Raw genomic sequence first — 27,611 nt, forward strand, 5'->3', positions numbered from 1 at the left:
GAAACTATCAATTTTTTGTAGAACTGTTTATGCTCAATAATTCTTCCGTGCATTGTTTAAAGATATCTTTGACTCTGTCCGTGCTATTATTTCAAAACAATATATGTGTACAAGGTCAACTTTGAAACGAAGGAAACGAAGGAAACGAAGAGGGTCTTGTTAATTAAAATACGTGTTTCTTTTCATTTCTTGCGCATGTCGTATATTTCTCGATTACCTTAACTCAATTAAATTTGTTATAATTATATCTTTATTATCTCAATCATTCTCTCGCATATGTATCGTGTTTTCTTAATCGCGTTGAAACAGCAGATATGTTTAACAATCTGCCACAAAAGTTTAATAATTCGACGTTAACGCTTCGTATTATAGTACTATCATTCAGACGTGTTTCGTTACATATATATATATTTATATATCATACTCGTTTTGTATGCACTCGAGATTCGGTTACGCTGACTGTTTCTGTTTTCAATCGTTTCGACAGTTGCTCGTCGTTTTCCGAGTCGCGTGCATCTGTCTGAATATTATGTCGATGCTCATAATTTTTGTTCATTCTTCTCCTGATCGAACTTAGATTTCTTTTACTATGCTGTTAGCTGTCCTCTAATAATACAAATGCGACGAACGTATCTACTTAAAATTATATATTTGTCTGGCATAAGCTTTAACGTGTAATACACGATCAATGTCGAAACTAGTATGCTATACTTGAGAATTCTCTTACACATTCCTTCGCAGCACCACTGTGATATTTTTTCTCCTCTATAAATTTTCCACTTTAAAATTAAAGCGAATGCGAGAAGTTGCAAAATATTCATCGGATAACGTTCATGTATCTGTTCAACGGATACTTGCTCCAAATTGAACTCAAATCGTATCCGTGAATTTTAGATTGCAGGAAAAACAATGATTACAATTTTAAATTCGGAATCCTTTTAGAGAAAAATAAAAGCCCACTTGGTTTTTATTTTTTTTTTTACACTTTAGTTCCTTTTATTAGCATGTGTGTATCTGCACATTTTCACAATAATAATACATATTTATAATACATTTATAACAGAAATCTTTTGTCCAGAAACAGACAAACAGATAATATTCTGTTAAAAAATTTGTTCTAATGTTTGCCAGTATATAAGCACTTTATAGTATAAATGTAATACGCCACTATATTTTAAATAAAAAGGTGTGTTAAATATCGATCATTTTTGTTGTAACACAATCACCTATTTTAGATTTTAAGAACGAAAATTCCTGAATTTCTAATCTGTCCACTTTTTTTCGTTCGTGACACATGTTCTTATGAAAATGTTATTTACACAGAAAAGCATGTTTTGTTTTTTTCGCTTGTATTGTTTACTTGAGTCAGAATAATATATATACACACAAATTTTTTTGTTTAGTGTAATTACCGTTACACTAAACGTGTAAGTAGCTTGTTTACGTGTTAATTATTAAATCATGATCATTGCCTTTGATTTGGTACCTGCGTTTCTCGGTCTACGTGAAACTTAATTATAATAAGACTGCCAGACATGAATTTTCTATAGGTTAAATATGAGAATATTATCGAGAACTTATTTAAGAGTATATTCGTCGCATATATTCAAAAAGTATCCATTAAATTATATTTCAGCATCTTTCAATACTTGTTCAACGATAAATACTACTTATCCAGTGAAAACAGATAAAGTATCAGAATTAAAATGAATTGAAATATATAGACACGGGTCAGGAAAACGTACGTAACAGACTGTCAGGTTTTGCATCGTTGCTGACTCTCATCTCGTCTTGTATGGATGTTTTATCATACACTTGTACAGTTCGCGTACTCATATTTATTTATAGATCTGCAATATAGACGTTTCACATGTTTCGTTACTACAACCAAGGAAACAAAAACGTTTTAATCACAGCACGAGGAACTTACTTTCAATTTCCGATCCTGCAGAGATAAGTTTGGTGTGCGGCTGTGTAGTTGTGCTTGGCTGTTGATTACTCAATTGTCCCGTAGTCGCTGGTGCAGCAAAACCTGGGGGTGGTTGCATTGCCCAATGTTGAGTTGATGCGTTTTGTTGTTCCTAAAGGAGGAAGAAAAATATAAATATATATTTGATAAGATAAAAGTAACGCAACATATTTGTACTACTAAAACTTCTGTCAAAATATAATATAATACTACGTACCTGTTGCGCATTATGTGATACAGTGTGTGTGGGATGAACGTGTGGAAACTGCCATGTACTGGTAGTTTGGAATGGAAGAGGCCTAGAAGAACTAACGATAGCTGGATCAATCGAAGTCCAGTCCGCGATAGGTCCAAAGTTGTTCCATCCTCCTTTTTGATGTAATGTTTGATGATGAAATTGTTGTTGCTGTTGCTGATTATTGATATCACACCAATCCTTAAGCGTATAAACTGCATCGCCCGCGCATTTACTAATACCTATTTATTGAAATATTAACAGAGCGTGAGATATTAATAAAAAACAAATATAAAATGTGTAATTAATGTTAATATTAATGAAAGTTACCTTGTGAATTCAGAAGAGGATTTCCATTCGGAAGATAGGCGTTTTGCTGCGGTGGTTGCGCTCCTGTAAACAGCATACTAGACGAATGATTCATGTATAATACTATATAGGTTCTTGCAAAGTCACAAGAATTCAATTTGTTTTATACTTGGATAACACTATTGCTCACCACAAAGTACATTTTTAGTTACAGTAACTTGTTGCAATTAATTAATTGTCTTTACAATTTGATTCTTTGATGAATACTCTTTGCAAGGTAAACGCATAATTGTATACATTTCTTGTTAAATATTTACAAAAAGCTTTACGAGGTTCGTAAATTATTGAAAAACCGCGGAAATACTAACCCGAAAGAGCACCGTTCGTGGGAGCTGGTCGCGGTATACCAAGACCAAAAGAATTCATGTGATTTGGTGTAGAACCAGGGAAACCTGGTGGTGGAAGGCGGCTACGTTGTCCCAAACTGGCTGCAGCCACGGTACTCTGAGCAGGACTTTGGGTACCACTTTGTAGTAAATTTTGTGGAAGACGCGACAACAGGGAATGCGATTGTTGGAGAACTTGTAGATTCTGCAGGTGTTGGGCTTGTTGTTGTAAATGAGCTATATGAGCAACCTGAAACAAAGAACAGGACGATATGAAGACATGAACGTAAAAATAATGACAATTATCGAGTGCTTCTTATGCATACCTGTGGAAAGTGTTGCTGACCAAGGTTTGCAATATTCTGTTGATGCTGTATCCTATTTTGTTCTTCTCTTTCTCTTTGCTGTTGTTGCTGTTGCTGAAACAACCTTTGTTGTTGGAGTTGCATTTCGTTTTCCATAAGTTCAGCCAGAGCTTTTTGCGTTTCGTGAAAGGGATCAAAACCTAAGTCATCGTCCGCTTTGATATCTGAACCAGATTCTTTATGATTCCGAACTTCCTCCAGAGTAGCATGACCGTTTTGCTTTATGTATTCACAATTCTCTTGGTTTTGTTGCGCCTTAGGAAATTACAGTTATCGTGGTTATTAATTATACTGAACAAATCGTACCTGAAAAGAGCCTTCTGTGTAAGGCCAGAACATCATAATGAAACACGATTGACTGTGTAACAATTGCTCATGAAACTAATAAAATTCTACAATTATCGCATTAATTTATATTGAGCAGAAAAATCAAAATATATTTCAAAGCCAATCAATGTTTGATTTTTTACATAGTTCATACCATCATGACAATTTAACTTAATATAGTACTATAGTAGAAAGAAATTGAAGTAATCTAATATTATAATGGATTGGGAACTGTTCGAATTGCTCACCTGCAGGGCAAGCCTTTGTTGTAATGAGTTTTGCTGAAAGTCTGCCATAAATTTGGATGCAGGTGAGTTAACAAGTAAACTGGATGTAAAAGTACCAGAGGATTCTGAGAGTGTGGTATACTGTAAATTGTTGTAAACTTCTTCGTCTACGAAACCTTCAGAATTGAATGTTACTCCTGGTGAACTCGAAGGACTGGATTTTTGTACATGATTTGTTCGTGATTGTTCCGGTTGAAAACCAAAAGCTGCCTGCCAGTCTTCGGTCGACTGAACCATTGGCAACGAATCGGGGATTGAAGCTAAGCCTGTGCTTGTCCAATTCAGATTTGAGTTTGCTATACATCCAAGAGAAAATAATTGTAACTTTTTGTATACGTTTTTTGCATATTAGGGTGCTTTAGAAAATATTACACATTTTATATACTTTCTGGAACACACTGACAAAATGTAATGAAACAGAAAGACAAATAATAAAAGTAATAATAAAGAACCACTAAAGAAAAACATGTACATGCCTGTTAAAGAAGTAGGTGGCACTGAGGTGGTGGTAGAGATTTTCTGGAAAGTATTTGAACTGAAGAAGCTGTTATTGTCCGCCTGAAAGATCGACCGATGACTAAGTTGCATTTGTGATCCATTATGTAGTCCTGGTGGTGGTTGTTGATTGGCACCTTGCGATGAATTTGTGCTAGCTGGAGAGGAACCTACAGATGATACGCACAAATCTCTACACTACGAGACGCGATCAAATTATTTTGGTACTTTTACAATGCCAGAATAAACAGCTTCTAACAGTATTCCTCTGCCACTGTTAATGAACCTCAAGAATGCAAAAAAGTGTATCTGGAAAATGTGCTTATGACATAGACTCGATGGTTATATATCTATGGATAAAATAAAACCTTCGTTAACATTAGCAGTATAAATAGATAAAGAGAAATAGATTTTTTCCAGGCACTTAATGTACATATGTGCCTGAATGATATAACTCGCAAGGAGGATAAAGTCAAGTTTGTAGACAAACACAAAAAACAGTTACTAATTTTTTTTTCAAAGAATCCTCTTTATTTTGGCATATATAACGATTTAAATTCTATTCTACAGTTATGAGACATAGTTAGAAACATTTGTATGTCATCAATAATACTATACATTACTTAGAAGTTATTATTCTTTGTATTTCAAATATATACAAACGTATAACACATGTTATAAGAAATAGATATAATTTTAGACTGACTTGTGAGTTATAACAAATGCTCTGTATGATGTTAGTTAAAATGACTGAACTAATGTAGATACTATGTGTAGTCCTTTATTAGCTTTTCAGTAAAATCAACAATCCAAGTTCTTTCCTACTTTCGAGATGGATATACTGAATTTCGTTATATTTTTTTAAAAATAAGTAATTGGCAACATTGAATAAATACTCATTGGTTAAAACCGCGAGTTAGATCATTTCTCAAAATTAATATAAAACAAAAAATTAAGTTTGGTCTTTATTTTCCAGTCCTCCAAACACAAATAATCAAAAATTCATGTCAACTTTAGTTCCATGAACGTTCCGTATTAAACATACATTTTGAGTAATACTTTTATGAAAGATGTTATTTATTCGCTTACGTTTTTCTATTTTGTTCGTTTTCGTATACCGTTTGTTCGCGTTTTTTTAAAATCGATATCGGAATGAATTCGACCGTCTTATGTATTTATTTTAAAAGCAGAAAATCAATACATATGGAAATGATCACGAATATAAGGAACTCACCCAAAATAGCAGCACCACTGTTCTCCTCGCTCGATTCTGCTAAATGTTCTACTTGTTGATTCACATTCGAATCTTCCGTACTCGAAATTGTACTAGCCGGTGTACTACCTTCGCGTTGCTGATCTGTCTCACTATCCGAATGTCGTCGTTCCCCATTTTGTACTACTCCGTTTACTTTAAGTTCCTGAGACGGTTGCTGCTGCTGAACTAATTTCGATCCTTTATTGTTTTGTTGTTGCTGTTGCGACGGTGACTGTTGTTGCGGTGGTTGTTGCTGTTCCGATTTACATTTGTTACCCAATTTTTGCAACACATCACTGTTCGTTTCAGACGAAAAGTTTCGAATATCCTTCTGCCCATTAATTTGTGGTTGTAAATTGGTTTGCGCGCCGATTGAGCTCGATTCGGACCGTGACGTTGTTCGTGTACTATGTTTTTCCTTATTTTGACAATTTTTATGTTTATTCCTCGCTGCTTGTGCTTTACTTTCACTATTACTTTTGCCTCTTCGTAAATTGATACTTTCACCCTTGTTATTATTATTCTGTTGATGCGTAGAGCCACCAGACGATACGTGACTTTGTTGATTTGTTGTACCACTCCCATTCGTTATGTTGTTCGGTTGCGATGTTGCTTGTGACGGCGGTGATAGTTCTTTACAATTTATTTGTGTGCCTGTGAACACGCAAGGAAATCAATTAACAATGATATCAATCTCAACAGACTTAGATATCTTCATAAGTCATAACTGCTTATCTACAAGTCGAAACCTCGATAACTTGATACATTTATCGTTCTCCTTTAATTTCGATTTACCATGATCTAACTGTATATTCGCACAGAACTTACTATTTGTCTGTCCAGTCTGTAACGATGGCCAAGCTTCTTTAGCTTGAGAATTTGAACTTCCATTCTCTCGAACAATACTACCCGTCACCGATGGCGATGGCGTTGGTTTCCTGCGTAACATAAAAACAATATTTTACTCGAATTGATTACGCGTGAACTATTTGGAGTATGATTAATTAAATACAAAAAAGAAAACATACCGTTGGGCAGATGCATGCGATGCATGTAACGATTGCACGAGCTTTCGTTCATACTCCTGATGTTTTCCCTGATGCATCTCCTCCTTCGTAAACGAAGCCTCCTGGTCCCCAAGATCGTGTAAATACATACAGTCCGGTTTCGGACATGGCTGATTGCGCATAAAATGTGAACAATACTTTGTCGTTCCTAGTGACGTTTTTATTGTTCGACCATCCATAACAACATTATTTACAGCCTCTATAGCACGTAATGCATCTTCTTGACGCTAATATTACGTGAATTTAAAAATATATAAAGTATACGTAAATACGATAATGTACACAGACCTTATGGAAAGGAGAAATTGGTAACTTACTTGGTAGGTAACGTAAGCCGAAGCACTAGGGCCTTGAGACCCTGCATAGGAAGTGCTTTGATTTATTACAACTTTGTGAATTTTACCAAATTTTCCAAAATATTCATGTCGCTTTAATACCTGAAAGAAAATTACAAACAAAGCTACTCAAGCTTCTTTCATAGAAACAATATTTAATTTATAGCATTGTACCAGACGAGGAAACTTTTGTTTATTTCGTATTTGTACTCACATCAGCGTCCGCAAGCCGCAACGGTAATCCTACTACGAATACTAGATTTTTTTGTACTACTCTCACATTTGCTAGATGTTTACGATTTTCTGTAACTCTCTGCTTACGTTGCTGATCTTTTAATCTCTTCTCAGCTTTTAATCTAACAAAAGAAATATGAATTATTCCAATGCTTGTATGTCGATGCATAAATGATGGGTAATGGAATGAGCAATAACCTTGCAATTTCTTCCATACTGAGAGGCTTAAAATCAGCAGGATTTTCAGAATAGGCCTTCCGACAAGCAGGACACAAACCATTTTCGTCGGTACGAATTCTATGCCAGCAAAAACGACATATTTGATATCCACAAGTGCATGGAAAAAAATTCAAATCATCCACCTCCAATGGTTCCATACACAAAGGACACTCTACAGCATCGTCCCCGCTTTGATTCAATACTGACATTTTCGTTACTAACTTTTGTATCACACAATATGGTAAGTTACCAAGATTTTCCTATTTGTAAGTCCTGCACATAGATACATACATTTTGTGTACAACTTGTAACTTCCAGCTGGACGAAGTAACATACTTCATTGTTTTATGCAGATACAAGAATATAATATAATATATAAAAATATAAGGAAATCATTGCTACCACAAGTATGAGACTGGCCGTAGCAAGTGTCCTAATATTTTGAAGATTTCTTCTTGTACATGCACTCTACGAATAGAATATACTTACGTGCAAAGTTCTAGCAATGCCTCGATACTACGTAATTGACTGTACTTGTAACTTCTTACACACTGGTATCCTTGCACAATCTGAAACGAATTACGGTACGTTAATATGTTGTACGGTGAGAGTGTTATGAGTCAGACGTCTCATCAAACGCTAGCGGCCGTTTATCGTGGAATTCCACGCTTTACCGTGTAATCGTAAAAGTTCGCGAACGTTTCACAATCGGTGCTCGAAACCCGCGGTATTGTGGAGTTATTTTCGAATTAGCGCGTACCCAAAAGAAACGAATCGGAGCGGAATCCTTTCTCGCGGAGTAAACGGTGACTGTTTCGCTGACAGATTTGACGAACAGTTGGAAAAGAAAGGTCCGTTTGACAGGAGCTGTCAGACGAACGGTGAACAAACAAAGGACGCTGCTGATTTCGAGCGATGCGAAATGATTGTGTACGCCCCACGATGGACGTACAAATGACAAGTTTCCTACGCGAGCTTGAGATCGACGTCGAAAAACTTGCGGTAGGGCCACCGTCTCCACTCTCCCACTCACTTTCTCTCTTTCTCTCTCGCTCCTGCGAACGAGATGGGAACTATACGAGAGGGCGACGATCGGACGAAACAGCTGTTGGTGGCGTCGAGAGAAGCGAAGGAAACGTCAGGGAGCGAGTGAGAGGGGTACTACGCCATAGCAGAAACCTACGTGAAAATCCGTGAAAAATCGACGGTGGTGGGGCATGACACGTAAATTCTCCGTAGCTTCGAATACGACTATCCGTATAAGCAAGGACGATGGACTCTCGAAACGTTTCGCGATACGATTTCGAAGGAGAGAAAAGGCTAGTGGCGACGAGAGAATGAGAAATGGAAGTAATGAAAGGAGTGGCGGAGGCAGAGGGGGAGAAGAGAGCAATCATAGGAGGAGGGGAAGGGGCGGGGGGAGAGGGGGAGGTGTTGGCGAAAGCGAAAGAGATGGACATAGAACAAGGAAAACAGATAGAACGATGCCATCGTTAGTTTCGTCCTTTTTTAGCCAATGATCGTTGTGTCTCGATCTTGCGCGTGAAAGAAAAACTCACGTCCCTTTGTACGTACGTACTTTTTGAAAAACGTAACTCTAGTAGGAGCCCAAACAACTGTGGTCCCCTCTAAACAAATACACAAAGTTTCTCTCAAGGTACAGTTTATGTAAAAGGAAACTGCGGTAGCCCGATTAACATGGTATGGTTCGCCGCGAACGTCACAAAGGATTGAATGATTTGTCGCCAGAGGGGTTGCTAAATACCCTGGACTGGTTACAGGGTATACTTGGCTCGTTTAACCTTAACTACGTTCAATAGGGTAACTGTTTCAACGGTCGTTGTGCCACGGAAACCGCGTGCACCACTGTTTTCGTTGACTATGAGGCCAACTACGCGCATTCGTCAGTTCAGATTTCTCGGCCCTTGTTTACTTACGTTACAACTTTTCCACTAACAAATCTCTTTTCTGTACTGGGAAATTTTTGTACAGTCTTCCAAGATCTGATCGCATGCGCACCGCGACTGCGCAGAAGCGGACGTTACATACACTGGTATTTAAAGAAAGGCGAATAGGTAAAGGATTCTGAAAGCGCATGTCGACGCAACTTCGATTGTGTTATCATACGCGACAAATTTTTGCCCTAGATTCTTCTTATTCTATTCAAACAGTTACTATATTGTCTGTGAATGTTAATCAGAGTATTCACCGCGACGAGTTAGGTTATACTACGAATTTCTGTGTTCACGATTTTCTCGATTTCATATTTACCGCGTATCCGGAAATAATCGGTAACCGATCTGGCAGTGCTGCCAATAGTTAAAGATAAATATCTCTAGTGTCGATTAAAACTAGTGCTAGGAATATTCCAAGTATTTCATATTCAAATATTTACTTCAGAGGGCAAATTTCTTTTCTAATTAAAAAGCAAACCATCTTTAATCTTTTATTTGTTTCAAAGAATTTACCTTCTCAAATAGATTCTGTTGAAACTATTTAAATAAATTAGCCAAAGAATGAATATATATACATAATTAGTAGGAATAATTACAATATCTATTGTTGGCACAGGATATAACATCTTTTCCAGTTTCAATGGTATTTAAAATCATGTTATCGTATTTTATTTTATAAATGTATGAATCTGGTCGTACATCTTACTTTTCATTTGTAAAATCCAAATTAAAATAACACACCGAACGTAATTTATTCGTGGAATATGTTTAATGTTAATGATATTTAACCTTTCGTAAAAAAGATGAGCATGCACGCCTTTATGAATAGTATAATATACAATTTATCTATGGTACATAATTTTGAAACACAGTATAGTATACAATATTGTTCTTGGCTATTACCATTTTTTTGTTAAAGTAAGTTACTTTATTGCACACTTTCGAACTTTACCTTCGTAACTTACACCGAATAAGGGATGACGAGTTTTCAAGTTTGTAGGAAACGGTACACTTGAATCTTCTATTTGCATTGGCTTAGTCTTTGAAATACCTGAAAGCTTCCGCCTAACTGTAATTGTACCTGCTGGCTTCACGTTAACTATGCAAACAAAGAAATATTATACTACTAGTGAAACTCATTGAGCATATTTTTAATTGAAGAAAAAAAAGAAATTACTGGTTTTATATCGTGATTTCATCTTGCCAGTGTTAAGTACACAAGTTATATTACATTTAACATTGTGATTCACTGCATAATAACGTTCTTCTTTAATTTTAAATTTTGTTTTATCTCCAAACACTAATGTTTGACCTTTGAGTTCCTGTGGATCTATCTACAAGATATATAAAATTTACATTTACCGTGTAACTTTGGTTATATTTTAAATATTTAAGGACATTTGACTCACTGTGCTAGGAATGTCCATTATCCACACATCTTCGTTATCCAATATATCATCCAAACTAAATGTAGAATCTGTTGTTTCTGGAATTAAATTTTCTGCTTGTATCAGGTCATCAATCTAAAATAAAATGAATGCAATGACTATGTGAAAAACAATAATCAAAATTTTATAAATTGAGTTTTGCTTACAGTATGTGGTCTAGGAACAGTTGATGTATTTGTCGACGTTCTATCATGATTAATTGTTTCCTTGTTATTTTCTGTATTTTCTGTTCCTACTCTATTTTGTTTTTCATTATTTTTAGAATCAGTTCTTTTCAAAATACTTTTTCTAGACACGGGAGAAACATTGAAAGCATTGCCAGGCTGAACTTTTGTATTAATTTTTATGGATCTGTTACTTTTTGGCTGTACATCATTTTCTACCGATGTATCCATCAGAACCATAGATTTATTCAGTTGAGTATTCAATTTCGTTAAACAATCATCTGCATCCAAGTCAGTCATTATGCGTAAACAAACCTATGAAGTTACGTTTCCTGCTATCTACTGCCCTTTAAAATGATACCTTATCTTTAAATTCATCAAACGAAGTTCGATAAAGCATTAATAATGCATAGTATGCGGTTTCTTCATTTCTTGAATATTTCAGCATTAACGTCAACTAAATAATCATATAAGCATGCACGATACAAAAATTACAGTGTACACTAGATATTATTCTAAAAGTTTTTGACGATAATAACAACGCCATGCACTAAAACGAATGTAGATCGGAATCAACTACTACATGATTTTACCATTTATACGAAAATGAAGACTGGTTTACAATTACCATATGGTATCACGAAGTTTCCTATTATCGGATTCAAAAAATGAATTTATTAATTAAAATTCATACATTTAATGGAAGTTTTTAAATAAACATGTGATATAGTAATTTTAGATTTATTAGTTTCATTGCAATCGTTTATACGTCTTTTTTACATTGATGAAGTAACTAAAATTTTTTCATCAAATGATTTGGAATTACTATCGATACTTTAATGTAATTATAAAATATTAATTGTTTATACTAGTGTTTTCTAAAGTAGAATGCATGACTTCTACAGGGGACGCCATGTAATCTAAAAAGGCGCGAAAATTTACAATCTAGAAAATTGTGAATAACTTCTATTTACATTTATCTTGCATCATTAAGTTTATTAAATTTCAATTTCTTCTTATCATTGGGAAATATCTGTATAGATATACATTCATGATTGCAATTGTCTCTTTTTTAAGGGGCTCTTTGTAAACAGTTCGAAAACCGTCGATTTACATGGTATCACATGACATTTAGCATCAGTAGTTGTGACCGGTTGTAACATCGTAGTTTTGGCATAAAATAGTGTTTACACACAACATTCAACGCCTGACTTTAACATACTTGTTGATTATATGCAACTAAAAGCGCCTACTTTATTTTGGATTTTCGTTGCATTGTTTTCTAAATATTTATAATATGTCCGCTACCGAGAACTTGCGACGATCTACTCGAATACAAATTCGCATTAAAGGTAACGATCTAACGACGCATTGAAAAACATAATAATATCAAATAATTAATTAATTTCTGAATTGTTCGTTCCATATTGTAGAAGGGAAACATAAAAAATATACGGAGTTAGATGAAGGGAATGAACCTACCCTCCAGACGCTTATAACGAAAGAAGAATTAGAAAATATTGAAGAGATTGCACAAAAACCAGTTGGTAATTTTTCAAGGATATGTTTTATTTAACAATTACAAATTATTATAGTTTTTCGATATTAAATCAGGCATTATTTGTTTAGAATTGTTTTCCAGCAATGATGTCAGTGGTGCAACATTATATGGATTCCAAACTCCTAGTAAAAAAAATGCTATGTCGGAAAAGGCAAATTTATGTCGTACACCAGTTACTTCAAAAAAAGGAAAAGAACTTATACCAATAGTTTCTCTTGAAAGGCTAAATGAGGATACAAGGGGATCATTAAAAACAAATAATAAAAATTCTCATGCAAAAGGTATAGTTTCTTCTTTATTTATTAGAATAAAAAATATTTTGGTCTTTTGTATTAATTTTCATATTTTTAAATATCAGCTCCAGTTACTCGAAGAAGATATATGCCTGACCTAACTTCTAGCGAAAGTGAAAGCGTTTCTGAGCCTAGCGATTTTGTACCATCTGATGAGGATACAGATGATGAGAATAGTGGAAGCCTGAGTTCTGATAATAGTAATGATGAAATTAAACCAAAAGGTGCAAAACAGAAATTTATGTTTCACTCAAATTTATTGAGCACACCGAAAAGAACATGTAGCAAAAATAAGCCTGCAGTTATTCATAAAGATTTTGTAAGTAGATCCTAAATATTGATATAATTTAACTAAATAAATTGGACATAATGATAGTTTATACTTTGTTTTCACAGCATATAAAAAGTGATGAATATTTCGAAACTCAATCAGAAAAAGTAATTACATCCGATCGAACGTTAGAGCGCCTACATAATTCTCGGTTAACAAAGAAAAAGCTAGAAGAATTATTAGCAAGTCAAAATGATGTATCTATGCAACATAAGAAAAATATTTACTCGTTAACTGAAAGCTATACTACATTATTTCCTATGTGGTACTTTATCATGGAGTAAGTATTAAGAACAAGTAAGGTATCGAAAATGGTTGTTTTCAATACATAATATAATATTCTGTTTTATTTTAGACAAGGGTATACAGTATTGCTATATGGTTTAGGATCGAAAAGATGTTTAATTAATAATTTCCATAAAGGTATATCTTATCATCCATCATTAATAGTGAATGGATTCTTTCCCAGTCTGACTGTGAAAGATGTAAGTGATACAAATAGAAGTGAAGAATTCAAACAATACAATTACTTTAGATTTCACAATGTATTTCAGATATTGAATGGTATAATTAATGATTTATTGGAGTTAAGTTGTCCCGCTAATACGAGCGAATGTATAGATCTTATAGAAAGAAAAATGAAGAAAAATCCGAAAGATAGGCTGTACCTATTAATACATAACATAGATGGTATAATGTTACGATCAAATAAAGCTCAAGATATACTCTCTTGTCTTGCAAGCATACCAAATGTTTGTGTCTTGGCGTCAGTCGATCATGTCAATACACCGTTGTGTATGTTTAATTGCTTTTTATACTACTTTTATTTCGCTTTATTTTCAATCATGTTTTTACATATTTCTGGATTTACAGTATGGGATCACATAAAACGTTCAAAATATAATTTCTTTTGGTGGGACACAACCACATTTTTGTCTTACCAAGAAGAAACATCTTACGAAAGTTCGCTCTTAGTGCAACAAAGTGGTGCACTTGCTTTGTCATCTCTTCATAACGTTTTCCTTTCTTTAACTTCGAATGCTAAGTCAGTCTACATACTTCTTGCAAAATATCAACTTAGCAACAGCAGCAATGCTAATTTTACTGGTAATATTCTATGTTAAATATTTCGTAATGATAAAATTGTAGAGGTCTTAAAATCACTAACTTTTATTTTTATTATTAGGAATGGCATTCAAAGATCTTTATCGAGCCGCACGCGAAGGATTTCTTGTAAGTTCAGATTTAGCATTGAGAGCACAATTGACTGAATTTATCGATCACAAATTAGTGAAGGTAAAACGTAACATCGATAGCGTGGAACATCTTGTAATTCCTTTAACCAATGGACTTTTGAAACAATTTCTCGAAGAGCACGAGCCGTGATAGTTGTATATATTAAGATAAGGTAAAGTATCGTTACATGAATCTCAACATACCATAATATTTATTTTTTTAAAATATGTAATTTATACAATACTTTGCAAGAAAAATAAAATTTGTTTACGAAAATAATTAATTTTAATATAATTTTAGAACGTGCATTTATTTTGCACTGGGCACGGTAAATTACGTGGCGGCCCTGAGCCTATCTCAGAGTCGCCATTTTGGAGTGTGCGCAGATTCGGCAGTATTCAAAGTCAATTTTCTCAAGTAGGAAGCTGAATCACCTTGGCGCATTTTAGTCTCATCTATACGAATAAATTAATTTGTAGAGATGTGTATTGTTATAATTTTGTTTTGTTTTCTCTCAATTTTGGATATTTCTCTCTATCTATTAATACCAAAGTCCAAACATATATTTTCATTATTTCGTCATAAAGCCAGAACGACTCGACGTATTTCCGTAACATTTTGTACATTTATAGGCATATTTTCAACTTGGAGAATAAGTTGATTAATTACTTATTTCGATCGAACAGTTGTATTTTTACTTATTTAATGCAAATATAAATTTACCTAATATTGAAGTAGAGTACTGTACTAATACAGTATCCTATTTTGTAATAAAGTAGTAATCAACATGCAGAACAAACGCAGCGTTTTGTAGAATTTATATCAAGAAGCGACAGTATATCAGATTAAAATAATTCTTGGCCATCTAAGAGAAAGTCACTAGCTCCAGTGCCAACCAAGATCTTTGTACGAAAAGGATGAAGACTTGATTGGTGTCTAATTTCTAAATGGGTAAGAAACAACTCCTAAGTACCACGCAGAAGTGAAGCGCCAACGGTAACATTGTGAATTATTTTTTGCGTGTGATTATGACACAATAGCCGGTTAGTGAATAAAACACGGTAATAACAACAAGATGCCAGAGACGTTAGGTCGTAAACGAAATTACGCGCAGGCTAAGGTTAAATGAACGAAAGCTCGTTATTAACGCTATTATTCTATGATTCGATAGGTAATTATATTTCTAAAAATTGCTATTACATGTAGTCTCGTATCGAGATAAAACTGAATAACTGTCGATACCGCGTGAAATATTGTGAACACATTAGAAATACGATCGTAGAAACGTGGTGTGCAGTTACCGGCTTGTTATTCGATTACGTTCAAACGCTAACCTAACTTTTTCGTGGTCGAATTTTTATAACGGGGTTACATAGTTACGCTGGGATGCTCTGCCTTTTTTTAGCTACGAACACTGTTGTTAGCTCGTTGGATATGTTTGTGCGCGAACATGTGCGTGTGTGGATCGTCGCGTCAATTACAATTCCGATTTGACATTGTAAACATGATGACTTGACCTTACAATGGCAAGTTGGACGACCTTGACTTTGGCAAGTATACAATGATTGAGCACATAATCGCTTTAGCCGACTAGATATTAAATCATTTGCGTACAGCTTTGACAATACAGTATAGTACAGTACACACAATGAATAAAATATTCTCTTGGCTTTTAGTGAGTTACAGTTGTGAATTTCTGTAGATCTTTCTTTTTTTGTCATTAACAGTGTCAATTAGTTCTTTTTCACTATCAGACACTTTAAATATATTTTAGTATAGGTAAATTTATGAAAGGATATAATTTTATTGACTCTCATTTCTGTTTTATAATATATTAATATTCATTTATCTTTTGTTCTTATTTTTTCCGATATTTTTATTGTTTAAGTTCTCAAATGCAAATATAGTACATACGTAACATTTATAAAATAAAAGTTGAGATTTGAATTGATCTAGTTATAGATAACACTTTTTTGTTATAGGTAATCTATGAGTACATCTGTGGTAGAGCGGTTGTTACTTTTGCACACTTCTTTCGGTGAGTCAGTTAATATATATTTAATTTTGTGATAAGCTATCTTAATATTGACATTGATACATCATACAATATGAAGCATTGTTTCCCACAACAATGAATTCTTTCCGATGTTGATATTTGATTTTATAAATTGCATTTTTCTATAAACTAACATACACTGTGATTAAACATTTATTTTCTTAATGCATTGCAGTTACTAAAGATATTATTGCAAAGTTATAGCTCAGTGGTAGTATTTTAAAATTGAATGCCTTTTCAAAGTAGAACGCGAAGAATTAAATATGGTCGTGTTCTCATCAAATTGTTTTATAATCTTTGTTTCACCACAATCAAAGGCAGTGTTGTTATTTTTTAATCATTTTTCATATTTCAATTAACTATTTTATTACTATGATAAAAATTTTCTTTGAATTTATATAGGTTTATTTTTACGACAATACAATACCAAATTTGGTAATTCATAATTCAGGATCAATAATGATAAAAATATTTTGCAACAGTACTTCATTAAATATCGAATAAAATTTTGTATTTTCTCTCGTAAGGAAAAGTACAGCAACTGTCTTTATCGACAGACTCCATTTTGCAATGGTTTAGGATCAGTAGTCATTTTGTTCGCTAGAGGGCGTCCTTGCGATATTCAGTTTTCGAGTCTGTTTGAGTAGTTTGTAGTATTTCTTTAAAAGTACGAATTTTAGTTAACGTTTTGTGGTGATTCTTGTTCTAAATGAAACTGCGTCGAAATAGAAGTTCCATCGATGAATAGTCTCAGAAATGCCAGTACATCGCTATGTAAGTACGACGTGACATTCAAAGAATTATTTGCAAACCAAGTTGAGATAATGTACATACGTACAATCGCGTTCTACCACGTTCAGAACTAAATTACGTAAATACTACATCCGATAGTTTCGAAGTTATCGTTGTGTTGGAAAATAAATTGACGCTTTTTTTTTGTACGTGTCATTGAGACGCGAGACTTAGTCGTTTAACCCGTTAAGGTTAATAATGGATGACATGTGCTATTGACTATTGTCACATATAGTCATAATTATCGGAATTATCTATATATAATTATCGGAATTCTCTGTGCTAGTTTAAGAAAAAAAATCATCATTTAGCATTCTTTTGCTGTTTAACGAGCATTCCGAACGTTCTGAATAATATTTAATAAATTACGGGTCTAGTTCAAATGGCAGCCATGTTAAATCGAATTACTACGCAATTCAATTGAGCGACAGCTACCCATCGCGAATATTCAATCAAATATTCAATACGATTACCATTTCGTTCTGCTGAAAACGATGGATATTATTATTTCACAACGCTATATGTTAATATCAATGTATAAAATTGTATTATTGACTTTGTTGACTCCTCTTTATTTTTCCATCGTTTCTCGACTAATATCGTGTAACGACATTTACGCAGAGAGATTTCACTTTCTACATGCAAACCAATCTCACAGAGTGGTCTGTTCATTTCTTCGACGATCATTACCTTTTACTCTCGTACAAACTTACAATTAATTCTTCCACGATAGACGTTAAACGACATTTACGACACGAATAACGATGTTAGAATTATCGGATTTAAATTGGTCACGCTTCAACTCGTACGTTTCAATCGATCTGCGATTAATTATGAAAACCGACCAATCACAATTTGTGAGGTTAAAATGATTTCAGTGCCTTAATATTTAACAGGAATGTTTGAGAGGAAGTGTTCTCTAATTATAGTGGTTCTTATTCGTACGATTTAAACGTACGGAAGTATTTCGATTATTTCTAAAAACGATGTTGGAAATTGTCTGCGATATAATCGGACCTGAATTCGCACGGGAATGCTTCAGAAAACGATCATTTCAGCTTCGAGGCCTATTGTCGGATATTTCGCTGACGCATACAATGTCACAAACCCGTGTCTGTGGACGCTTAACCAATTTCCGCTTATTTTACCAAAATCGAGGTCGTGGAGCCGTTAAGCGTCAAGGATCACTTACGATCATCAAGTCAAGATTCTACGTCTATGACTCATGGAACTCTTTTATCTCGACTACGATGCCTTCCATATGTGTGGTATCGCGCGCAAACGAGTACGTCGGTTTAAATAATGCTTCATTGTTGAAATATTCCCTCTCCTCCTTTTTCGACCCGTTTCGCTTTCGTATCGCGACTGTTACGCCTACGCGAGAACATTTAACATTTTTACATCGCAAAAGCGAGACGCTAACCCTCGAATGTACGTAACGCGAATTACGATCCAATGGAAAATTAACAATTTCGCGAACACATGTTGCCGTATGCGTTCTTAAAGCTTTACAACGTCTCGTACATTCGGTCTCGTCCGAGTGTCGAACACTCGTTCTTCCCAACGTTTAGATTGTTTAGAATATCCACAGGCACACGATCCTTACGTGTATGCCAACCAGCCACCCAAGTAGATCCTTCTGCGTGGCACGTGTGCCGAGACAATGAGTCGCAACATTAGCAACATCGCCATTGTTCCCCTCGCACGTGCAATTGATCACATCCCTCGCTGTTTCTTTGAAAAACAATTTGTACGCAATACTCTTTCCCGGATTGGGACGACGCTTCGTAAACACGTTGAATGGCGAACAACTCGCGAACAATGCCGCCATTCTTCTCGCGCGGTTTCTTGGACGAACGAAGACTAAAGAGGATTAACCCTTTGAGCTCGAGACGATTTTCGTCACGGTACGTCATTCGCAACTTCGAGGGCTGTTTTTACCCCTTAAGAGAGGCCGTCGCGACCAACATTAGCTAACCAGTAGCTATCGAGACGAAATTTTGTGACTTTGTAATTTTATGTACTTTTGTCACGCTGAGTTCAATGGCGTAAACAGAGACATGTTTAAATAATTTTTTTTTTTTTTTTTTTTGCATTTTTGACAAAATATTATTTGCAAAAAATATCGGATCGAACGTCGAAACAATTTCTTTGGATTTTTGGAAAAAAAATCTCGGATCGAAAAATCCCAAAAAATTGCTGAAACATTTCTTCAGAATATTCAGAGTCAAAAAGTACACGAAAGTACAAAGTTTCAAAATTTTGTCTGAATAACTACCAACTATAACAATCAGCTGTAACAATCGGGCGATGCTCCGACAGGTCCGAGTTTTACCCGTAACAGTTCAATTTGTCGCCGTGGCGGCGCCCCGGGAGTTTTGCGATACTTTCTAACGATCAGGATCGTTGGCGCGCGCGATAAAACCGGTCGAATCGAGAGCAACCCTTCCTTGAAAATTTCTCATGGCTTCGTGCGTTTATTCACCGCGCCGAGTTCGCGGTTGGAAGTGGAAACTCTAACTCCGCCGCGGTGTATTAAATATCCCCGAGACGAGAGGATGACTGGGTGCTCGAGGGTGAATGCGCAACTTCGCCAGATCTCGTCGTCTTTACCTAGCAATTCCTGCAGATTTCACCCTTTACCACGAGGGAGGGAGGGAGGGTGCAACGAACCACCCTCGAAAATTTGTTCACGGTATATTCGGCTGATTCCGCTCCCTCTTCCCTGTTTTTTTTTTTTTTCTTTCCTTTCTACACGTAATCATGCTCTTTCTGTCAACGTACCACGAAATTGTCGTTTTGCGCGGTGCACCGTCGAAGGCCTCTCGCTCCTACGACTTTCATGCATCTCGTTCGCGTTTTCTGAAGAGCACGAACTTCCCTCGGGTCCCCGAGCCTCCGTTGACGAGCGTTAATTCGAACGGGGGCACGCTTCCCCTTGGCGGAGCTCGAATACCAAACGAGTTAACGAGAATATTGTTTCGACGCTCGTCAGCCCGACGATACTTAGCAGCTAGCCACGGAGAGGCTGGAAATAAATGCCATCTGTATCATTAACCCTCCATTCCACGAATTTTATCTCTCGAAACAGAAATTACTTCGTTATATACAGGCCGGTGAAGTAATTGTTGCCTTTTGTACTGTCCACCCCATTTCATTTAATTCGATGCATCTTCTACGGGAAAATAAATGTCGTTGGAATGCAACGATTGCCACTTTCGAGTCTCGAGGAAAAGGGTCTGTTTTTCCTTAAAGCTCAGTCCGTCCTGAGTCCGTCGAAACAAGCCAAGTGGGTACGGATCGTCGTGAATTTCGGACATCTTTTTTCTAACATTCTTATATATATATATATCGTAATCCTTTAGAAAATAAAGTTTATGAAAATACAATTGTAACAAACGTTGATCGAAGCATCGCGTGTCCTCGTTACTTCGGGTCCGGAAAGACCCAACTCTCAGCCTCGCGAGAGCCGAAGGTTGCAGGCGTCTGCGAAATTCACTTTCAAAGAAACTGATGAAAGAGTCTCCTCTTTTCTCTTTCATTTTTCGTTGGCTCTTTCGTGTACGCTAGCTCGCACAAGGTTACCCCCGATCTGGGCGTGTTTGGTGAAACTGTTTAACGACCAAATATCCTTTCTTTTCGTGCTCTTCCTCGGTCGAAGCCTCGCTCCGCCGTCGCTTTGGCGACATCGTCGGATTATGAAACGTCCTGTACACGCCACTTTCACTGTCGCGGCCAAGTTTCATAACTGTTATTATCGAGGTCATACGTAGGTTGGTGAGAAGTCAGGAGAGAGGCAGAGAAAAGGGTCTGGCACGTCTGCTACTAATAATTGTTGCCGTTCGCCGATGCGATTTCAATCGCGGCTCTTACAAAATTCAACGCTCGTGTTTCTCGATGGAACGTTTCGCTGGTCCAGATTTTCTGGCCAGCATGCTTCGTGTGTTGCACGCCAGGGACAACGAGTTCTCTAGATCGGGAGTCTCCTAACTTTTGAAGTATAGCGCCACGTGAAACGGCTGAAAATTTCATGTGCCGTCACAAACAGCCAAAGTTTATTATCGTTACACGACTCCAAGACTTGGTAGGAAAAGAAACGATTACTTTATATGTAGATACGGAAGAAGTAAATTTAAGGTCGAAACGTTTACAACTTTTCGTTTATTTTATTATCCCTCGGCGTGGCTCGATAGCGTGTACACGTGTTAACGAGACATTCATAAACTCTTTCGCCGTAGAGTAAAACTAACACAAACGCGATACAGGTCGCTTGAAATTTATGGTAAAATATTCTCTTCGTCAGCGTTCACTTTTCGTTTCGATTGCTATTTTTTTTGTTCGAGGTTGAATTCGAGACTATAAAAGACTGGTGGGTGTAAATCAAAGTAAACTTCGCATCGAGGAAATATGAAAGCATAACGTAATTGTTGGACCGATACAATTCTAGCGCCATCTACGATATCGTTAGATGCTTGCGGTTTGATCGTATTTTAAGAAATCGGTATAAAGATGCTTAGTTAGATTTAAGTAACAAATGTATATCTTTCTAAACTAATTAAAAGCACGCGTTGTATACTGCCCTCCTCTAACAGTAATTACGAATGAATAGCATTTGATTCGGTATGCCTCGTCTGGGGCCAAGAAGTTCGGATCGAGGTGCGATTCTCGCGAGAGACAGGAGAAACGGCGACAGGCCTAATTCTGCAGTGAAGGCGAGCAAGGGAGGGAAAAAGGCTACGTTACAGAAAATAATTGCGGATAATGCAACGCGGCGGTTTGTCAGTCGCATTGACACACATGTTACGTGCATCCCAGTGTGGCTGATGCGGTTTTCTGTGACCCGTGCCACGCACTGCACGGGGAGCCGCTTCGCAGCGCACGGACACATGCGCGCGCAGCGGACACATGCGCGCGCATCGACACGTGCACACACGCGGCGGGGAGCGTTACGCACACAACTCGAGGCTGTAACATAATTTTCTGGTGTTTGCACGTGTCAGGGCTGCTGGCGGCGAGTGCTACTTTGGTTCTACTTCGCCATCGTGATATCGTCGCTTGGCAAAATGTTGCAGCCTTCCTGCGGACCCGATGACCGTGCGCACGGAACTGCGATAAAAAAATATATATATATATATATATTTCGATTGTACGGTACTCCGCCATTCGCGGAACGGACGTCTTTTCGCGTCGATGTATCGAAGGGTTAGTCTCGTAATTTCAGATAAAAATATCGATTGTAGTAAATATCTGCGATTGCTTGTTCTTGCTGAATTTAGGTCTGAATATGTCGGAATGGCTGAAAACAAATAACATGTATACATTCCTTAAAAGGCGGAAAAGTTGTGGAACAAAATGGTACATGTATCATTCAATAAATATATTTGCCTGCGAAAGGCAAATATGCCTTTGAATTTTTCTTAAAAATAGACACGAACTTTCCGGACAACCCAATATTTTTTCACACCCAAGGTCGTGTGAAAGTCGTGTCGTTGCAACTCGTTCGCTTCGTCTGTATCCCTGGTAAACGTTAGACAGAAGAACGATAGTGTCATCTGTAAACGAAACCTGAAGGTTAGCTTGTCACGATACCAAAACGTAAAAAATTCTCGTATCATCGCCACGAAGGACTCTTTTAATCGATATAAAATTCTATATCGATAACGATATACACAGTCTTGATCCTCTTATTTACATACAGAGCAGCTATTAATTTAGTGTCGGTTGCGCGAAAGGTTTGATTCACGATTGAATATTATCGGCTGTTATCGGTGATCGTATCGTTTTCAAAAAGGAAACGTCGATAGATCGCGTCGTATCGCAACGTCGACAGTTATGAATCATGGCTTCTTCGTAAGCGTGCCTCCTCTCTCTAGCTTTTTTATTCGATATCCGACAGCAATCGCTTTTCCTGGATTTCCACTGTCGCTCGGGGAACGTCGACTTCGTCCTTTGTAATCTGTATCAAGTTGAACACAGTCGACGCTTTCTCTCTCTCTCTCCCCCCCCCCCCCCAACATTTCATCCTACTATATTTCCAATACTCGAACGGAAGGTCGTTCGAAAGATACGCACCGTTTAGCGGACCATGTGCACATACGGGACGAGTCGATAACTGGTGCCATCCGAAATAACTCGATTGAACCGTGAACTATACTTACAAACTGTATATAGTATTTAAATTATATAAAGCATATAAATTATTTAAGTTGTATCAATTATAACTTATGGTTCAGTATACGAACTATAGGAACTGCGCACACGTAAACCATGTAGAATATATTCCGTTCGAAAGTGAACCGTGTATCTTAAAAAATAATAATAAATAATAATATAAAGTTTTAAGCGAAAATACTTTTCCTCGAAGATAAATAAATAACGGTCGAAGCCAGTGTACTTGGATTTATTTCTACCGGTATTTGGTCCTGGATGGATTTCCCGTCGAATATTAAAGTTCTTGTTTGTTAGCGATATCCGTAAAAAGAAAAACGATGCGTCTGAAAGTTGTGCAATCTTCCGGGGTGGAAATCGCTAGGGATTTGTCTTGGTCCGCTCGATGGTAATTCGAGATAGGAAGATACGAAGGGTTCCTCCCCCTCGGCGAGCAGGAACGCGACGGCTTATCGTGCTTTGCTTTTCAAATGGCTCGTCATTTGTCGCCTTTTCCCTCATTTCCCTCTTCCGTCCGCGGCGACCCTTCGTCATTATTTTTACAATCGATCCGAGAAGAGATATATACAGGGTGTCTAACTACGCTATCTCTTCGGGGGTGCGTTTACCAACCAAAATAAAATCGAAATAAAAAATTACGAAATTCGATTTCAAAGCGAAGATTCCTTTCGTACAATCCTAAAAGAATTTTAAACAGTATCACATTTTACAAAGAAGGAACCTTATCCATATCTTCTGTGATAAAAAAGAAGTTATAACTCTGGAACGAATAAATAATAGAATCTCTAAAAATTTGTCCATCTGTAGATCAACATTCTGTATACGTATACATTTGTTCACATCCCTCCATCTCGCTTTAATTGCAAAAGCCCCTGTAATAGGCGCCGAGGATACTCGACGTTGGTCGATCAAAGTCGACGAAGCAGTTTAGCTACTGACATTCAATTACGCGAATCGACTACACTAGTCGTTGCACGCGTGATATTTCGCGAGATCTCTCCGTGAGAGGCATCCCTTGCGCAAGAATATGATTGCCCGGTAATAAGCTGAAATGGCCGCGCGCGCTTCGGATCCTTGGAATTCCGCGAATCCTTCCACTCCGTGCAAAACTTTTTTACCGGACAAAAGAATTCTCGCGACTATCTCTTTGTCGGGCTGCGTTTAGGGCAAGCGAGGTAAACACTTCCATTGGATTAAATGGAAGTTGGATTAAATGCACGGAACAAAATGGCGGCGTTAAGTGCGCGTGATTCCTAGAGGCAGTGTTGTGATTTATGGTTTTGAGTTTTTCCGGGACTATCGAGGTTTCTGTTGAGTTATATTGGAAGGAAAGGTGTGTTAGGTATATTTTGTGCTTGGGATGGTTTGAGTATTGCGTGTTTCGAATATTTTTACTCCTGGAAATAGTGAAAAAACGGCTTTTCGCGTATATTTTGAGCCTGGGATATTTCGAGTATTAAATATTTCGAGCTAAGGATGTTTCGAGCGTTGGAACATTTTGAGCTTGGGATATTTCGAGTTAACGATTCTTCCAAATTTTTAATATTTTGACTCCCGGAAATATTTTGAGCTAGGGATGTTCCGAATGTTGAACATTTTGAGCTTGGGATATTTCGAGTTAACGATTCTTCCAAATTTCGAATATCTCGACTCCCGGAAATAGCAAAAGTATTTCGCGTATCACTGATCGTCTCTTTTTCCTGCGTACGCGCGCGTGTGTTTTTCTAACGAGTCATTAAACGGTCGTCGAGCGTCAGCTGCAACGGAAATCGGCCGCATCGATGCAAACAAGCCCGCTCGTTTGGAAACTACCACGAAATCGCTGGCAGTGGTGGTGCGCGTTGCGTGTAATCGTCCCAGACTCGGGTACCTCGGAACCCTTCTCGATTACCAATATTTGCCGGCGGTACTTGCAACTTTTAATTGGCGGGTTTAGCTCCGTAACTGGTCCGCGCAGTCGACCAGTGTTTTCCACGAAAACATTAACAAAAGGACGTTAATCGCGCGACGAGTCACGTTGTAATGGATTTACACCGCGATCAATTTTATTTCGTCAAGGAGAAATTGTAGCTCGACGAATTATATTTCAACGGGATGCGTTTTACCCACGGCAGACTTATTATATTAACGCGTTGATTGCCACGTGAATATTTGTGAATTTGTCAGAGTACAATTTAGCGACTGCTACGAATTATAAATTACACGGTTACAAACTTTAATTCAGTCTGGTTGATTCGGTTTGCGAAAGTCGAGGGTCGCTTGTATATACCTTACGAGCCTACCGTCTCGTACCAATTGTATCAAAATCAACATCTGCCACCACCAACTCCGTCCTCGTTACTTTCAACCCCACTTAATCTCTTTTCCCTGGAGGTCCTCTTCGTGTCACCGCAATTGAACTATACTAATAATCCATAGGTAGCCACGCATCCGAACCTCGCACTTTGCCCTTCAGCCCCACCATCCCCAACGTTTTATCAAAATCGCCCATCTCCCTTCGTCGACCCTTTCTTTGTCACTCAGCCAAGGTCTTCTCCCTCCGAACTCCCCTCCCTCTTTTCGTTTTCGTTTCTGCAAACATTTTCACCCGCCACCTCGAATTCTCGATCCCATCCGCGGATAATCATCCTAATAGAAGGAAACATCATCGGTATTCGGTTAATCAATCGCGAAGGACCCTGGGTAGACCCGGCCGAAGGAGCCTCGAGGTCGACGAGGTTGGGGTTGCTGTACGTGCATTGCGCAAGAGCATTCACCCCGCTCAATACTCAACGACGGCACACAACCTTCCGGCGTGGTTGTGCGGCTGGATACACCCTAGGATAAAGGGAGGCCAGAAACGCGGGAGGATCGCCGCGAACAGGGACAGAGAGCTAGCCGACTACACTTCCCTCCCCCGAGCCACCCAAAATGGGTTACCTACCTTTACCCACTTTGTGTACGATGAACCCCGCCTTTGACAGAGCTGCCCCTCTGTCTTGGATCTTTTGTGTTCCCCTTTTGCGGGGGAACCCGCGTGCACGCGGCCTTTCCAGAATTTCGCCACCAGGAAAGGCACAAATTAAAGCTTATGGTCCTCTGCCAGGCCTAGGATGTATAGTAATCTTCTAGGTAGCGATTGGAGGAGAAGCGTAGTTTAAAAAATGGCATGTGTATGAATGTTTCGAGCTTGGAACGTTTCGAGCATTGAATATTTTGAATTTTAATCATCTTGACTCCTGGAAAAGGAGCTTCTAATGTTTCGAGTATCGAGACTTTCGAATCTCAAATATTTTGGCTCCTTGAAATAGTAAAAAGACCGTGCGTTCTTCGCGTATATTTGGAGCTTGGAATATTCCGAGTATCGAGACTTCCAAATTTCGAACATCTTGACTCCTGAATTCTGATAAGTAATTTCACGGTAAAAAATACTGCGACGAGTCTTCTTAGAGTATGTAGCTTCCAATAATTATTCCAATTTTAAAACAAAATTTTAGCCCCATGAAAATTGTCACAAAAGTTAGCGTGCCAGTGAACGCGTGAACAGGTTTAAATTTTGACGCTATGGCCACTTCCGCTTTTTGTCTAAATGACGTCGGTGCGATCGCCGCTAGGACGAGAGACAGGGTGTCCATGGCGTGTTGCGTCAGGTTTCCGATGGAAATGCCATCCCGAGCAACAGATGTTGCGCCCGCGAGCGTAGGAGAGCCTCGTCACAGCTCCCAGCCTCGTCGCTGGGAATATCGTTAGGTGATTTCGCAAACGCGATGGGATGGGTTTCCTGGAAATTGGAGTGATCCAGGTCGTTCCGCGTCGAACCCACGGTATTTTCGCAGCTGCGGTTAGGATTTCGATGTAATTCAAACTAGTCGCCGTTAATTCAGTCAGTTCTAACATATTATTGTCAAATGTAATCGCTAGACTGCGGATTTTGTGCATGTATGATATAAACGTAACCAAAAGGCATGTTCGCTCATGCAAAATGAAATAACAATATTATTATAATTATCGCAGAATGTATTCAACATACATTATGCATACTTTATGTATGTTTTCTATATTGCTATATACCATAAATTATGCGCAGTTTAATAATTACATTTTGCACACCGCTGTAAGAGAATAAGCTTAAAGAGGGAATAAGC

At 37.5% G+C, this 27,611-nt stretch overlaps 4 protein-coding genes across 13 annotated transcripts in view; 2 read left to right on the forward strand and 2 right to left on the reverse strand.

Moving 5' to 3' along the window:
• Positions 1-105: 105 nt before the first annotated feature.
• On the reverse strand, positions 106-9,527 carry LOC128875714 (TPR-containing protein DDB_G0280363). Of its 7 annotated transcripts, none has more exons than XM_054121548.1 (16): positions 9,421-9,527; positions 7,973-8,052; positions 7,463-7,756; positions 7,245-7,386; positions 7,013-7,132; positions 6,657-6,922; positions 6,457-6,566; positions 5,608-6,282; positions 4,355-4,531; positions 3,840-4,174; positions 3,226-3,519; positions 2,882-3,149; positions 2,535-2,597; positions 2,187-2,446; positions 1,931-2,081; positions 106-1,850 (listed from the first exon to the last, which is right to left on the reverse strand). In XM_054121548.1, exons 3-16 carry the CDS (start codon positions 7,690-7,692, stop codon positions 1,843-1,845), a joined length of 3,099 nt encoding a protein of 1,032 aa, XP_053977523.1. In that variant the 5' UTR covers positions 7,693-7,756; positions 7,973-8,052; positions 9,421-9,527; the 3' UTR covers positions 106-1,842. The 7 variants fall into 7 exon arrangements, with proteins under 7 accessions (XP_053977523.1, XP_053977524.1, XP_053977517.1 ...); XM_054121549.1 differs by having other exon boundaries at positions 2,966-3,149; positions 4,355-4,543; positions 9,421-9,526; XM_054121542.1 differs by having other exon boundaries at positions 4,355-4,543; positions 9,421-9,526.
• Positions 9,528-10,091: 564 nt separating this feature from the next.
• On the reverse strand, positions 10,092-11,570 carry LOC128875727 (uncharacterized). Of its 2 annotated transcripts, XM_054121587.1 has the most exons (5): positions 11,412-11,565; positions 11,033-11,331; positions 10,848-10,961; positions 10,616-10,772; positions 10,092-10,537 (listed from the first exon to the last, which is right to left on the reverse strand). In XM_054121587.1, exons 2-5 carry the CDS (start codon positions 11,288-11,290, stop codon positions 10,362-10,364), a joined length of 705 nt encoding a protein of 234 aa, XP_053977562.1. In that variant the 5' UTR covers positions 11,291-11,331; positions 11,412-11,565; the 3' UTR covers positions 10,092-10,361. The 2 variants fall into 2 exon arrangements, with proteins under 2 accessions (XP_053977562.1, XP_053977561.1); XM_054121586.1 differs by having other exon boundaries at positions 11,033-11,570.
• Positions 11,571-11,748: 178 nt separating this feature from the next.
• LOC128875718 (origin recognition complex subunit 2) lies at positions 11,749-15,183 on the forward strand. 2 transcript variants are annotated; one of them, XM_054121555.1, is made up of 10 exons: positions 11,749-12,402; positions 12,484-12,597; positions 12,680-12,892; positions 12,970-13,223; positions 13,301-13,515; positions 13,591-13,720; positions 13,790-14,030; positions 14,109-14,342; positions 14,422-14,643; positions 14,772-15,183. In XM_054121555.1, exons 1-9 carry the CDS (start codon positions 12,348-12,350, stop codon positions 14,619-14,621), a joined length of 1,656 nt encoding a protein of 551 aa, XP_053977530.1. In that variant the 5' UTR covers positions 11,749-12,347; the 3' UTR covers positions 14,622-14,643; positions 14,772-15,183. The 2 variants fall into 2 exon arrangements, with proteins under 2 accessions (XP_053977530.1, XP_053977529.1); XM_054121554.1 differs by lacking the exon at positions 14,772-15,183 and having other exon boundaries at positions 14,422-14,744.
• A 330-nt stretch (positions 15,184-15,513) lies between these two features.
• LOC128875719 (protein roadkill) overlaps positions 15,514-27,611 on the forward strand; it is a 116,286-nt gene continuing 104,188 nt past the window's right edge. Inside the window, exons 1-2 of one of the 2 annotated variants that reach the window (XM_054121562.1) lie at positions 15,514-16,021; positions 16,454-16,509. In XM_054121562.1, coding sequence (XP_053977537.1) covers positions 15,995-16,021; positions 16,454-16,509 — 83 coding nt within the window. In that variant the 5' untranslated portion in view covers positions 15,514-15,994. Of the gene's footprint in view, positions 16,022-16,453; positions 16,510-27,611 lie in introns of those variants that run through there. The other variant, XM_054121563.1, reaches the window with a different exon arrangement.

The sequence above is a fragment of the Hylaeus volcanicus genome, chromosome 4 (genome assembly GCF_026283585.1).
Source record: "Hylaeus volcanicus isolate JK05 chromosome 4, UHH_iyHylVolc1.0_haploid, whole genome shotgun sequence".
In the NCBI taxonomy this organism is placed as follows: domain Eukaryota; kingdom Metazoa; phylum Arthropoda; class Insecta; order Hymenoptera; family Colletidae; genus Hylaeus; species Hylaeus volcanicus.